We start from the raw sequence: 16,713 nt of genomic DNA on the forward strand, positions 1-16,713 counted from the left end.
GACAGCTTAAAATGTGTTTGTTGTGTATAAAACAAGTTCTATGTTCCTTTTATTCTTTATTTTCAGGTCTTTAAAATTCATAGTTTGCTTAGCTCATTTCTTTGTTATTGGTTTATACAAGTTTTTGACTGTCTGACAAGTACATCTTTGCTCAGATTACTGGTTCTTCATCTTCAACACCTCCTAATTACATACCAACTCAGTCTGATCTAGCCTTGGTTCAAGCACTAAATCATCATACGAGGGTGGCCTGAAAAGTTATTGGCCTTGAATGTAGTTGGCAACACTTTTCAGGTCTTTTATTTTCAGGTCTTTAAAATTCATAGTTTGCTTAGCTCATTTCTTTGTTATTGGTTTATACAAGTTTTTGACTGTCTGACAAGTACATCTCTGCTCAGATTACTGGTTCTTCATCTTCAACACCTCCTAATTACATACCAACTCAGTCTGATCTAGCCTTGGTTCAAGCACTAAATCATCATACGAGGGTGGCCTGAAAAGTTATCGGCCTTGAATGTAGTTGGCAACACTATCGGCATGATTTTTTTTTTCTAAGTTGATACGTCTGTCATAAGCAACCATGTGAAATTGACTCATTCTATCAAGTAGTTTGTTTTATACAGCTGTCTAAAGCAAAAGTATTGTCTGTATTCCTTGTAAATGGATAAAATTGAGTATCGTGAAGTTATAAAATTCTTTGTAAAAAAAGGTTTAACGCCAAAAGAAATTCATTTGAAGTTCATAAAAGTTTATGGGCACTCTTCTCCTTCGTTTTTGACAATTAAGAAATGGGCTGCCGAGTTTACACATGGCCGTACAAACCTTGAAGATGATCCAAGTGAAGGACGTCCAAAAAGAGTAATCAAGAAATCACCAATCAAGTGCACAAAATGTATTGGATGACCGGCAAGTAAAAGTACGTGAAATTGCTGAGACTATAGGCATTTGAAAAGAACGTGTAGGATATATTTTGCATGAAGAATTGCAAATGAGAAAGCTGTGTGCAAGATGGGTGCCACACTTGTTCACAGCAGTTCACTCACATGAAAATCTCTGAACAGTGCTTAGAGCATTTCAACATGAATAAAACTGATTTTGTGTGTCGATTAATTACTATGGATGAGACTTGGATTCACCATTACACAACAGAATTCAAACAGCAGTAAAAACAGTGAGCAGAAGCCAGCTGTTCAGCACCAAAGAAGACAAAGTCGGTTCCATTAGCAGGAGAAGTCATGGCATCAGTATTTTGGGATGCTAAAGGCATTTTGTTTATTAATTATCTTGAAAAGGGTAAAACAATAACCGGGGAATATTATTCCGATCTTTTAACCAGACTAGATGAAAATATTTGAGAGAAAAGACGCGGTTTGCAGAAGAAAAAAATCATCTTTCATCAGGACAATGCACCTGCCCACAAAGGCGTTTTCGCAATGGGAAAATTAAAGGATCTGAACTACAAATGGTGGGAACATCCACCCTGTTCCCCAGATCTGGCTCTCTCTGACTTCTCTCTCTCTCTTCCCAAAACTAAAACTCTTCCTCGCTGGTCAGCATTTTTCTTCAAATCAAGAAGTGATTACAGCTGTAGAGGGGTATTTTGCAGATCTTACTGAGAACCACTACAGGGATGGGATAAAGGCGCTGGAATATTGCTGGAATAAACGTATTAGTGTTAAGGAGGATTATGTTGAAAAATAAAAATAATTTTGAAATTATAAATCCGTTTTTTCATTCTTAGGCCGAGAACTTTTCAGACCACCCTTGTAGATGGTTTCGTTAGATTTTTCAATTAAAGTATCTCAAGGGTCTGTGCTTTCATCTACACTCTTCCTTTTATACATCAATGATTTTCTGTCTCTGACAGCCAATCCTATACAGATTTGATGAGGAGAGTAGTCTATTTTCCATTTTCAAAATTTGAACTGTTCAGATAATTCACACTTCAAGATGATCTTTAACTAATGCCTTAAACACTGATCTCCTTGATTCTCAAGTGGAGGTGTGGATAATCCAGTGAATTTTAATGCCAACAAAATGCAATCCTATCTTGTTTCCTAGAAGAAAGACCTTGCTTTACTCTCCCTCACTCCTAATGATATTCTGCTCCAACTAGGATCAGTTTCTCTTCTTGCAGTGGCTTTTACATTCAGCCTGTCCTGGCACAAGCACATCAGATCTATAACCTCTTCAAGCCTCCAAAAAATTTGGTATTTCTTTGTGATCTAAATAGTACTTATCTCTTGTTCAATTTCTGAATACTTTATAAATTTCGAAACCTTAGAATATTGTTCCCATATTTGGGGTGCATCTAGGATCTCTCTCAGAATGCTTGATTGCATTCTTCTGAGTACAATCTATTTAACTTATGACCCCCCCCCCTCCAGTGGATTCCCCATAGACACTGTTGCAGCATTATGTCTTTTCCATTGTATTTTCATGGGCACTGCTCCATCAAACTGGCCACTACCATTACTCCATTTGCCTCTAAACACAAACACAAGAAGCTACTAGTCCACATCTATGCACAGTTCAGCTGCAAACTTATTGAACGAATTTCTCATCCTCCATTCACTACACCTCTGCTCTTTCAGTCTTCCCATACTTCATCATTCGTCTATCCAACAGATTCTTAACTTTTCTGTTTAGTGAAAACTTATCCCATACTGATAAATACCTATATCATCTTTAACACTGTTGACCCTCCCCTTCCTACTCATAAACACTGGTAAATACATAAATCATCTTTCACACTGCTACTGCTTCTCCTAACAGTATTTTGTCATTAAAACATTGACTAATACAGTAGAACCATCTGTTTGTCAAATACCAGTCTCAGTGCAGAAATTAACATCCATGATGCTTCTCCCTCAGTAGAATCAACCACACTACACTTTTAATTCAACCATGCCTCTCTCTCTTCAGAGGAGGGGGAAAAAAATCACAGAAAAATCCATTGCCACCTTTTACATCAAGAACACCTTAAGGGGAAAACAGCACGAATTCTTACAAGACATAACACAAAGCTTCCTTCAAGCATTACCCAAAATTGGTTATTCTTCACTGCTCACCAAAAGTGAGCAGATTGGACATATGAGTGAGGTTGCAGTTTTAATGCTAATAAATGTAAGGTGTTACACTTTGGAATACAGAGATATAAGGCTATATACTATATTGGTGGAGCTGTATTTCAGGAAGTGGATGAGATTCAGGATCTTGGAGTGATGGTGGACAGTGGGCTGAAGTTTCGAAGGCACATCACGCATGTTGCAAAGACTGCACATCATATAGCTGCTATTAAAAGTACTTGACATGTAGGGATAATGAGTGGTGGTGGCTCTATTGAACCAATTGGTCAGATGACGTCTGGACTCTTGTGCTCAGATTTGGTCACGTAGTTTTCATTGTGATGTAGAAACACTAGAGAGGGTCCAAAGTAGAACCAAAATAACCAAAAGGATATCAATACTCTGGAGTGTGGGTTATGAAGAGCGTTTGAGAGAATATGGATTCCAGAGGTTGGTGGATAGGGAAAAAAAAGAGGAGATATGATAGAGACCTTCAAGTTAGTTAAGGAATTCTATCAGATTAATACAGAAGAAATTATAAAAATGAGTAGGTGTTAAGATGGGAAGAACGAGAGGATCCCTAGAAGTTGTATAAAGATGTGATGAAGAAGGATGTGAGGAGCAGATTTTTATGTGGACAGTTGCTAATGAGTGGAATGCACTGCCTGAGTGTGTTGTGAGTGCAGACAGTGTAAATAACTTCAAAGCTCATTATTATAAACATGTTGATGGTTGAGTGGGCCTCCCATGATGAGTCTGTTGACTCCACAGGAGTTACCAAATAATAATAAATGTCTGTCTCCGTCATCTGGATCCTAGCAGATCCCTTGACAAGTGAACTGACCTACTTCTACCAAATTGGAAGAATTTCTGCATGGATGAATGTAAAAAAATATGTCCAATACTACACACTACGACCACAAAGCAGTTGTAATCCTATATTTACAGGAGACTTCATAGCTCTGCTTATTTAGACAAGGCCTTTGGTTGAAAAGACCCTGGCCTGAATTCTGTCTGTGATGTGAGGAACCTTCAGGTGTTTTCAATCCAATGGTGAGTTAGTTGGTCTCATACAGAAGTGGTGGTGTGTGGGGGGGGGGATTTTCCCCAAAACAGGGGGAACTGGTTAGAAGTACACATGCAATATACAGACATAGGACATGAAATAACGATTAATCACGTTATTCCATTGGATATGGTTTCAAACACCTACATGGTAAAGTGTGGGTCTATGCATAAGCACAAATCAGGAAGGAAGGATATTTACAGAGGCAGATTAAAATGCAACTGTTTTTGGAATATGCTAGTCTACAACATTTCCCCTTCCTACTTCATATTAACAAGTTTCAGGGAGTATTATTATGATACTATCAGCCCACCCATCAAGTTGTCCTTAGTGTGACTATAGAATGTGACAATTTGGATTTTAGGATTACATCATTTAGTACTCGATCTTTTACCTTCCAGGTACCTGGTGACAAGAGAGGGGGAGGAATGGCTTAATAATTCAAATACAATTTGATCAATCATTATTCCTTTTGTTCCTTCCACAAGCATAAGTCTTAAATTGTATGAATTCATGACAGAACAGCAAGACTAAGGATAATTTATGCATATTAATTATATATATATATAATTTACTAGAAATACATGGAATAGTTGTGTCAAACTATTATAAACTACCTACAATTTTTTTTTTTTTTTCAAAACCATAAAATATGATACATGCTAGATTTCATTCTACAGTGAACTCAAAAAAGAGGCTTACCTTTGAAGGAAAGCTCTGCAACTTTGTTATCTTCCATACAGCTGAAGGTTATCTTTAGTTAGATAATTAACATGGCTTTTCTTATTTTCATAAAGGGTATCTGTCCAATAATAAAAAAAAACAACAATAAGAATACACTGGCACTTAAATGCAGATATAATTTCTCACATGCAATCAACTGCCTATCTACAGATAATGGTCACATGCTATTAGTTAGTATGGTGATGATATTTTATTTAAAACAGAGCTGTACCACACACACACTGCTAGAGGGCAGTAACATACCAGGTCATTGGTAAAGAGCTCTGGAAAAGATATGTTTGATAGCGTAATGTAATCACAGAATTGTGGGGCTTTGTGGGTTTTGTTTATGATTTTTTTCCCTGAATTTTGAAGCTTGCATTGAAAACAACAACAACAACAAAAAAAAAAAAAACAGCAGTATGAACAAGATCTGCAAGCCATGCAGCATGAAGATCAAATATAATTAATGACAAAGAATTTTCGAGAATGGTTCAATGTTGAGAGTGCAATACATATGTGTGACAAAATGTGAAAGATGTATTTGTACAGCAACTGAACAGGAGACAGGATAAGGTATGGGTTTCTAGAAAGTGTGATATTTTGTTTATCAACTATGATATCAGCGAGTGCCAAAATGACTGAAGGAATGAGTGCTTACATAAATGTGGATGCAACAGTGTGTGCGAATAACAGAACAAAAGTGAGCAAGCAAGATTGTGGGAGTGAAAAAAACAAAAGAATGAAGAAACAAAAGTAAATGACATTATTATTATTATTATTATCATCGTAGGAGGTCCTTCCTAAGAACATAAAGTCTGTCAAGCCTCATCGAGGGGGGGGAGGTCCCCCCCCCCAAGAAACACAAAGTCTATCATACCACTCCTTAAACTCGTTGACTGTTCTCGCTATCACTACTCCATCAGGCAATAAATTCCATAGTTCAACCACCCTCCATGCAAAGAAACCACTCCTCACCCTCTTGCTCACAGATTCCTTTCGTAACTTCCAGGGATGGCCTCTTGTCATCACTCCTTCCAGCTGTTCAACCAAGCGAAAGAACTCCCCAGTGTCAACCCTGTAACCACCTCTCAACAGTTTAAAAGTCTCAATCATATCACCTCTCCTTCTTCTATCCACCAAACTCTGCAGTCCACATTCCCTTAGCCGATCCCTCATAACCAAAATTGTACAGTCCTGAAACCACCTTTGTCAGCTGTCTTTGTACCCTTTCCACAGTTAATTTACCCCCTTCAAATCCTGGGGACCAAATCTGAGAACAATAGTCTACGTGTGGTCTGATCAGAGACTTATACAACGGAATGATAACCCTTTTATCTCTGCAGGTCAGTGTCATTCTCATAATTGCAGCAATCCTCTGTGTTACCTTCACCACCTTTGCAACATGTCCCCTAAATTTCAGGTTTCTATCAATCATCAACCCCAGATCTCTTGTCTCCCCTACTTCCTCCAGTATAACCTCCCATAGAGTATACAGCATCCCATCGATGTTTCTCAAACCTCAAGACCTTACATTTTGCTGCATTAAACTGAACCCCCCCCCCCCCATTCATTTGCCCATCTATCTAGCTTATTCAAATCCTCTTGCAGGGCTACCACATCTGCATTATTACTAATAATCCTTCCCAGCTTTGCATCATCCACAAACAACTGAATATCCCCTTGCAATCCACTGGCAATATATATATAGGTCTTAGTACTGAGCCCTGTGGGACCCCACTTGTAACCCTCTGCCTCCTTGAAACTGCTCCACCATACACAACGCTCTGGTACCTACAGACAGCCAATCCTGAATCCAGTTGACCAATCTGACCAGACCCATGTGCTGCAACTTAAATATCAGCTTATCATGTGGCATCCTGTCAAATACCTTCGCTAAGTCTAAGAAAATTGCAGTATATGCCTTTCCCTCATCTAATGTTCTTTTAACTTTATTATAAAAGGCTAGCATATTGCTAAAACAAGAGCACCCTTTCACAAATCCATGTTGACTCTCACAGATAACATTACCCTCATCTGCCCAATGCTGTATACGGTCCCTCAATACTTTCTCCAAGATCTTAACAACTACTGATGACACACAAACTGGCCTATAATTAGACACTTCCAGTCTGTTACCACCCTTATGCAATGGTACTATCTTACCTTCCTTCCATTCCCTGGGCACCTTCGCACAGCCAGACTTTCATTGAAAAGCCAGGTTAAAGGCACTGTCAGTTCCCTAGCACATTCTCTCAAAACTCGTGGTCAAATGCCATCCAGTCCCAAAGCTTTACTGACATCCAGAGTACTCAGTATCTGAAACACATTCTCCTCCTGTACCTCTAAACCTCAAACCTGCCCTATCCCTCTAGCATTAAAACTGACTCCTCTAAGATGAAATACTCCAATAAAGTGTTCATTGAACAATTCCACTATGTCCTCTGCATCAGTCACTCTATTCCCATTTTTATCCAACAATATCATTCTTCCACAGTCATTTCTCCTTTTACTGGCCACATAGCTAAAAAATTCCCTAGGATTTTCTTTGGGGTTGATCTTAGGGCCAACTCCTCTCATATTCCAGTTTCACTTTCCTTACCACACTAGTCACTCTTCTGGCCTGTGTCTTATATTCTTCATGCATCTTCTCTTCACCTGTCTCCTTATATCTCTTCCATAGCCTCTTTTTCACATGCAATTCTTGTTTAATATTGTTTGTCACCCACTTTATTCCAAATTGTGTCCTCTTCTTCACTCGTAGCATACATCTTACCACTGCTGCTAACAAATATTCTTTCACAATTTCCCATGCACTAATGATATCCCGGCCTTCCAATTCCTCCCTCCATGAAACTTCCCGAAGTTGACGTCTAAGACTATTATAATCACCTGCTTTATAATTCCACATAAGAATATTACAGAATATTACATATTATAGAAGCAAAAGAAAGCAAAAACAAGGAAACAGAAGCAAGCAAGACTAGGGAAGTAAAAGAAAGGAACAGCAAAAATGAGGCAGTGAGACTGCAAGAACATAGTGAAATTGCTGGAATGCAACATTGAAGAACTAACAGTTCAAAATGAGAAATGAAATGAGGTATGTGAATGGTGATATTAGATGTTTACTGGAAAGAAATGAAAGAGTGAAAAAGGATAGATTGATGGAAAGTAGAGGGGGAGGGGGAAGACAAACGATTCGAGAACAGCAATGTATGGGGATTCCATTATTAGAAACAAGGTTAATGAGGAAGTCCACAAAGTCTGTTTTCCAAGGGGGGGGGGGGATGAGCAAGATAATCGATGCTTTGGAAATGAGAGGTAAACAAGCAAGAGAATTCATAGCAGATGTGGGAACAAATGATTTAGTAGAACATAAGGAGAATGTAAGGATGGATATAAGGAGGTTATTGCGGAGCGTGAGAGATAACGTGGTTGTATGGTATAGTGACAGAGGTGTGTGAGAAGGGAGTGCAGTTTGTAGATGTATAGCATATATTTGAGGGCAGAATGAATTTGCATTGGATTGCATTTGATTCGCTTTGATGTGAGTCAGCTGGACAGACTGTTTCTAGAAAAAAAAAAGTGCAATTAGTGATGCAACCAACCAAATATATGGAACCAAAAACACTACTTGTATATTAGTGTTTATCATACTATGAGATAAGAAAAACTGTCATACATTTTATCAGTGACCCATGATCATTAATAAACAAATAATAAAAAATTATTTCACACTTTTAATATTACTTTATTATATTTACTATATATTTAACTATATTTAAATAGTTAAATATCTGGTCTCTTTCAACAAAAGGTGAGTTAGCTGGTCTCATATGGAGGTAAGGGGTTTTTTCACCTGGAAACTTTGGTTTTTCATCCTCAAGAACACACATGGATTACAGTCAGAAATACTTAAGATCCAGCCACAGGCCTGATTTGTCAGCTATATGCTGGTCCTAAGCCCAGATAAAAATGAGGAGGGGATTAAGATGGTGCTGTACTCCCCCATAAAACAGGTCTCACAGCCACTGGATCATCATATGCTAAACATATAAATAAATAACCAGACTTCCTCTTGCAATGTTTGATTGTTTGTAAACTGAAGAATGCCTTGAAAGAATGCAGTTTTCTGACATTGCTAACATTCAATGTCATGTGGTGAAGTAATAAAAAAATCATACTAGAAAACAAGCCCCAAAAATGTTTTGAAGAATTGCAGCATTTTCAAGAATGATAGTATCCACTAAGTGACTAAGTCTACAAGTGAAATTGCAGGCATAGTTTCATGTTTGCACTCCCACACCTTGTACTTAAGTAGGCAGAGTCAACTGATATTTAATGTCTTTTTATGACATCAAATAACATTATGACAGCATGCTAATATCAGTTTTACAAATAAAATTCCACCGAAAAAAATTGAAACTTACATGGCATGTATGTAGAAAAATTTGTAAACTCGTGATTGCATAAGGAACACAATATATACTCAAGTAAGTTCTCACCCAACATGAAACATGCATGAGATATGAACCAGAATGAATGTATTAAAAGAACTACATTACTTCTGTCAGAAAACAGAATGAACAATGAAAAGTCAACAACTAATACAAAAGCAATGTCAGCAGAATTGAAGACAGACCATCATCATCATAAGTACAATCAAAAGGTTTAATGGAAAAGAAGTGGAACTAGTGGAATTAAAGCAGTTCCATGTTGACATAACTGTCAACAGTGATAAGGGGTGATTAGGGAAAGAAAGGAACAGCTTCAGTAGCAATGAGTAAACAAAGATAAAACTTCTTCAATGGTAAACAACTTCCAGTACAGCAATGTGGGGACAAATTTCAAAAATGTGGATGGTGAGACTTTTTTGTGCCTACTGCCTCAAAGAAGGTTCTATTTTAAAAAAGGGTTTTTGTGAGTCAATGCAGAGGGCAGATAAAGAAAAAAACTGTTGTTTTTCCTTATTGCAGATCTAATCAGCACAGTAAATCAGGAAACGAATACCATATCATATAGAGCAAAGCTAATAATACTGGATAAGTAGCTGCTGAATTTCAGTTCAGGATATGGTCTAGAAATTCACATGGAGAGAGCACAAAAGAAATAAGAAAAGTTTTACTGATTATGTCATTTGCACATTGATGCAGTTATGTATTTCTTTGTCAGTTCCCAAGCAGCATTTATTTACTTACCACTCAAATCCTCATTCCATGTTATAGCTCCAAGCTGTCTCTTATCATCTATTTTATAATTTTTACCACTATTTTATTAATTAAGCTTGTCATAATTATCAGCCTTGTAATTCCGCATGTATCCTTTCCTCACAGAAGTCTGCATATGGCTAGCTACAACCCAGGTGATCATTTCATGATCACTCTTACCAACTGGAGGAAAGATGTGAAACCCCACTCACAATTGCATCCTCTGATGAAATGACCAGAACTCTCAATCTAAAACTCTCGATCCTCATGTACCCTCCTTTACATGCTGCCTGAGATAGCTCTCTCTTTCAAGAATTTGAGAAATTCATTTTTCTTATTCTTAAATGCTATCTCTTCATTCCAATCTATACTGCCATGATTAAAATCACTCATAATAATTACCCTTCCTTTGTTCACTAATCCAAATTGTTCATACATTTCCTAGTCCCAATAGGGATAGGGAAGAAAAAGGGAGGAAACTCCATACAAATATATAAATTGCCACCTTTCACATTCCTTGGCCTACAGCAACATCAAACTAAATATGCCTTCTTGTCAACCTCTGCTTTACATTACATTGCCTCAAAACCATTGCAGGGATAATAATATATAAATCCTGCAATACAATCCCTGCATATAACATGCTAGGGATTATAAGAATTCCACTAAATTAAACTTGCCAAGAAACAAAATTCTTCTTAAATACTTTATTCAAGTGAAAAACAAACAAAGTTTGCATGTGAAGCATCTTCATGACCAGGATACTTGTATATAGAAACTAATGAGTTCAAATCAATTGTCCTAATATCTAATAATGCAAAGCACACATCCTTTCAGACTGGAAGGTCTGGTACTATGAAAGAGTTGCTACCCAGACAGGTTTCAAACTTGACTGAAGTTTCATCAAGTAGCCAGAAGAGATGCCAAGGTTGAATTAATGCAGAAATCATATACTTCTCATACACAAGTAGTGAGAAAGTATCACCTTATTATTAAAATACTTTGGATGAGACAGTTATAGAAAGTTTTTCACTTTGTTATAAATACAACTTGCCAAGAAATGTTTATGTGCAAACTTTGCTTACACTGGGATAAAGGATAATAATAATACCCCTCAACAAAGGTAAAAATTGTTCTAGGTAGTGGCATTCCATATTGCATAACATGCAATAAGGTAACTAATGTGAAGTGATTAGCCTCTATATACAAGCAACCGAGTGATGACACTTCATGTACAAACTTTGCTTACACGTGGATAAAGGATTAAACAAGAATATAATTTCTTGGAAAGTTTAATATAATTTATAACCAAGTGAAAAAACTTTCTACAAGACATCTACTTATTTACTGCCTATGGGGGATAATAGGCATTTGAAGATTTATCTTACACGTGTGCATGTGAACAGGGCTTGAGATATCTCCAAATATCTCAAGTATCTCGTAGTCTTGTCTGCCAAGGTGAAGTGTGCAATGGATCATATGTTCAATCTTGAATCTGGTATATTAAGCATTTGTTAACACCATGGTTAACTTTACCCTGTATAACTACCAATACTGAAGGCGCAAGATGAATTTATGAAGGTGCAATAAATTTGAGGTGCAAGATGAATTTCATTTGCCTAGAGTGTAATCACTGCACCACTTATTGGAGGTCTGAAGCAGCTTAAAAAAATTATGTTTGGTTTCCTGAAGTAAGGATTCCAAATTATGCAAAAAATAAAATTTTCAAAGTAATAAAAAACAAAAACTTGGCCTATTTACACTGTTATTACTACACAGATATCTCTATGGAGTAAGATGACTCATTGTGAAAGGACCCGCTCTAATCTTTAGATGCACAATATCTATCATATCTCTCCATAAATTCATTCACTGTCAGGACACTCAACAAATTCTGGCAATCCAATCCACTCACTCACCTAGCAAAAAATATACTCTGCACATTACTCAACACTCTTACCCAACTTTCAGGGATGATTTCAAGTTCTCTCTCTATTCATCATGCACTGAAAAAAAATTAGTGTTTATCAGTCTATGAGATAAGAAAACTGTCATACATTTTATTAGTGACCCATGATCATTAACAAACAAACAATAAAATTATTTTACACCTTTATTATTATTATACAGGCATTTCCATGGAGTAAGATTTATCGCAGGAGACCCAATCTATTCACACAATCTGTCATACCTCTCCTTGAACCTATTAACAGACAAAGAACTCACAACTGACTCTGGCATCCCATTCCACTCATTTACAACTCTCCAAGCAAACAATCTAGTCCTCGCACACCTATTAACCACACCTTTATTCAACTTCCAGGGATGACCCCCCTCCTTGTTCTGCTCCCTCTAGCCAAGTGCTGAAATATTTCCCATTCATCTATCCTATAAAACTTTTTAAGCAACTTAAATGGTACTATCATACCCCCTCTTTTTCTCCTATCAACCAACTTCTGCAATCTACAAACTTGCAATCTATCCTCATAAGGAACATTCCGCAGACCACTCACTGCTGAATCCTCTCCATTGCTTCCTCATCCCCCCAAGAAACCCAGGGGGAACCAGACTTGAGCACAGTAATCCAGATGTAGACTTAAATATCAATGCCTTATAAATAGGAATAACAACTTTCTTATCTCTACATTTTAATGTGTTCTTCAATAGCCAAGTAATCTTATGAGATATCTTGAATAACCTTAAGCAATATGTCCTCTAAACTTTAACTCTCTGTCTACCACGACCAATCCTAAATCTCTAGCTCATCTATTTCATGGGTACAGTGCCATCAATGTGATACAGGGCTTATCCATTTTTTTACAAAATGCATAACTTTACACTTCTCCACATTAAACTGACACCCATTATCTTTTGCCCAAAAGCTTGCAGGACAGCCTATTAAACTCTCCACATCATCATAATCAACTATTACTCTACCTAATTTTGCATCATCAGCAAACAACTGAATATTTCCTTCCAGGTAATTTCTATATCATTTATGTATGAATTAAACAGCAGTAGTTTGAGCACTGAACCTTGCAGCATACCACTAGCCACCTATTTTCCCCTCGATTCTGGCCATCCATATGCCACTTTTTGATATCTATCTCTAGCAGCCACCCTCTTATCCACTATCATGTCCATCCCAATTTGTTTTAATTTCGTTAACAGCATTCTATGCAGTATTCTGTCAAATGGCTTTGCAAATCCAGCAAAATCATTGTGTAGCCATTTCCTTTATTTAACTCAAACAACTCAACTGTTACTTTATTATAAAAAGTTAGTAAATCACTAAGGCATGACTGACTCTTCACAAAGTCATGTTGACCTTCATACAGTATTATTTACCTGAATTACTAATTGGTCTATAATTTGCTACTGTAGTCTTAGAACCTCCCTGGGTAGTGGCCCTTCCCTTAATGCATAGCAGTATACATGTCTGCAAGGAGATGTGCTTTGCATTATGGGAGATACTGAGACAAGGAGTGATGAGAGCTTAGTCCACCTCTGCTACGAGTTGCTAAGTGATGTACCACCTTACCTCAGTCCTAAAGATATTTTCAGGCGCAAACTTGTTTGCTTACACTTGGATAAAGGATTAGACTAAATTTATTATTATCTTAGAACCTCCCTTATGCAAGGAAATTATTTTAGCTTCTTTCATTTCCTTTGGAAGTTCTACCAGAACTGAGACGGTTAAAGAGCCTAATCAGAGGCATTGCCAGTTAGTTCTGTTGTACATTCTCACAAAACCCTAGCTGATATCTAATCTAATCCTACAGCTGTATTTATATTGAAATTCTGCAATATCCTAAGAACCTCCAAATCCAACCACCTCTGTTTCCTACATCAGTGTCTGTCACATATGTTAAAGCAATAACCTCACTAGGATTATATTACCCTTGCAAATCAAGGGTATATAATTCTAGTCACTCAGTAATGCCACTATTTTATTAATTAAGCTTGTCATAATTACCATCCTCACTCATTAAAGTTAATCTTCCATAGTCATTCTTCCTCTTACTTGCCACATAACAAAAAAGCTGTTTGGGACTTCTTTGGCCTGCTTGCCTGGTCTTCTCATAATCTGATTTTGCCTTCCTTGCCATGCTGGTCACCTTTCTTGCCTGAGCCTTGTACTGTTCATTAGTTTGTTCATCACCTTTTTCTTTATATACCCTCTGCAGCATTTTCTTCTTCTACAGCTCATGCTTAATGATATTATTCATCCATTTAACTCCTATCTCATTAACCCTCCTTAAGTATACAATTAAATATTGCTTCCTGTAGTTGACCCTTAGCTATATCCCAGGTGCTACTAGCATTCTTACCCTGTAGTGTTTCATGCCATGGCAATTTAAGCTTCTTCCTAAGCTTAATCACCTACCTTGTAGTTCCACATATACCCCTTCTTGACAGAATATTCTTCATGTTTTACAGTCTCCCAATTTAAGATCACATGGTAAGTTTCACCAATAGGAGGCAATATGGGTGCCTTGGTAATGGATAGCTCTTCTGATCCTATGATCAGGTTTAATACTGTCCTACCCCTAGTCCCCTCCATCACATGCTGCCTTAAGTAATTACCTCTTTATTAGGCGTAGAAATTCTATTTCCTTCCTGCAACGTGTTTTGAATCACTTTCATGAAAAGTAATTTTTTTTTTCTTTTGTGCCATTGTCAGCATGCTTTGAGTTGAAAAATATATCAAATCATCATCATAAAATTCTCAATAAAATAAAACCTTTAGAGCTACACATGAACTAACTATATCAGTGGATACTGGGAACAGATAGTACAAATGATATCTTATAACGGGGATACACCTAGAAAACAGTTGGAAAACATTGACATTATGTTATCAGTATCGATATAAAGAGTTTTTTTTTTTTTTTAATTTCCTATAATGTATAAACTGCAACATTTTTTTCTTTCTGCAAATTCCAGAGATGGGTGCGAAATAAGTGATTACCGCTGTCAAAAGTAAATTTATTTTTTAGTACAGTTTAGCTTTTAGTTATTTCGCGGTACGTTGGAGCGCATTCTGATGATAAAATGGTATAACTAAGGTAAAAATACAAAAAAAAAAAAAGAAAGAAAACTGTTCATTATTATTACATCAACTCTCCTGAAGTCAAAAACTCGTCTAGGGAGAGACATTCGTATCACTAACATCACGACATAATATATAACAATGGGATCAGCATTTCGCAAATAAACCTAAGGATTAAACAAACTCCTCTTTTATTTTTTAACCTCGTCGATCAAAATCTCTCACAGACGAATGTTATTTTCAAATTGTATAATTTTACTCTTCCTATTATTACGTGCAACTTTCAAGAATTCGTCGTGGGAGTCCAATACGTATTTCTCATATTTCTCGCCGTCTCCCCCTAATATTTTTTGAAGATTTCATTTGGTTTTAAAATTAGAAGAATAAAATAAATAAAATACTGATGAGAGGTTGTGCACAAAGGGGAAATTAATCAATTTCCGGCTTTTTTTACTCAACTTAAGTTAAGAGATGAAAGTGGTAGAATGGCAACTGCTGTAGAAGACATTGTTGAGGTATTCAGTGATCAATTTATAAGTGTGTTTCATCCTGATCAGGGTGGAATCATGAAGAACTTGAGTGTAGAGGACATAGGAGAGAATAGCTTAATTGTGAGTGAGCAGGAGGAATTTGAGGAAATAAATAACCTTGATGTTAATAAGGCGAGAGAATTTGATGACATATATCATCAGGCATCTTAAGAGAATGTTCCAGGGAACTGGCAGTAGCATTGGCATGTCTGTTTAAGAAGAGGTTTGCAACAGCACAGGTTCCAAGGGAATGGAAGGAGGGTAAAATTGTTCCACTGCATAAAGGTAGTGATAAGGTTGTAGCTTTAAATTATACACCGATCTGTATATCTGGAGTTGTGGTGAAGGTCCTGGAGAGATTGGTGAGAAGTAGGATACAGAAACGGATTGATAACAGCAGCATTATCAGCATGGGTTTGTTAAGGGGGAGATCATGTTTAACTAACTTACTTATGTACTATAACAAGGTGAGAAATACCTTGGATAGAGGAAATGCATATACAGTGGTGTACTTGGATTTCAAAGGCTTCTGATAGACTGCCACATGACAAGCTATTAATTAAATTCAAAGAGAAGGGATTGGATAACAGACTTCTGTGTTGATCAGTGACTGGCTGACAGATAGGTATCAGAAAGTTGTATATGGGGGTGCAGTATCTCGAAAGAGAAAGGTTACCAGTGGTGTGCCAAAGGGGTAAGTTTTTAGGGCCATTGTTGTTCAATTTGTATGTTAATGATATTGAATTGGGTTTAACTAGTAATATTCAGCTGTTTGCAGATTATGCAAAACTGGGGAGAGCAATGCACAGTCAGGCTGATGTTAATGCCTTACAAGAGGACTTGAATAGATTGCATGAATGGGCAGGTATGTGGAACTGTCAGTTCAATGTTGCCAAGTGTAAGGTTTTGAGATTTGGTAAGCAATGATGGGATGCCAAGTATACACTTGGTGGGGAAACTTTAACAGAAGTAGAGGAGGTGAGAGATCTAGGTGTAATGGTGGACAAGGACCTGAAATTCAGGAGTCACATCGCACAAGTTGTGAAGACATCACATAGAATAATGG

General features: G+C 37.1%; 1 protein-coding gene across 2 annotated transcripts in view; it reads right to left on the minus strand.

Moving 5' to 3' along the window:
* The window catches only part of LOC150110406 (uncharacterized), a 37,232-nt gene extending 21,813 nt beyond the window's left edge, over nucleotides 1-15,419 (minus strand). The window contains exons 1-2 of one of the 2 annotated variants that reach the window (XM_090393551.1): nucleotides 15,183-15,419; nucleotides 4,837-4,936 (exon numbers count right to left, since the gene is read on the minus strand). In XM_090393551.1, coding sequence (XP_090249677.1) covers nucleotides 4,837-4,873 — 37 coding nt within the window. In that variant the 5' untranslated portion in view covers nucleotides 4,874-4,936; nucleotides 15,183-15,419. Of the gene's footprint in view, nucleotides 1-4,836; nucleotides 4,937-14,651; nucleotides 14,831-15,182 lie in introns of those variants that run through there. The other variant, XM_090393552.1, reaches the window with a different exon arrangement.
* Nucleotides 15,420-16,713: the final 1,294 nt, after the last annotated feature.

This window comes from Typopeltis vanoorti, chromosome 1 (assembly GCF_054136105.1).
Source record: "Typopeltis vanoorti isolate ZY-2024b chromosome 1, IOZ_Tvanoo_1.0, whole genome shotgun sequence".
Taxonomy (NCBI): Eukaryota; Metazoa; Arthropoda; class Arachnida; order Uropygi; family Thelyphonidae; genus Typopeltis; species Typopeltis vanoorti.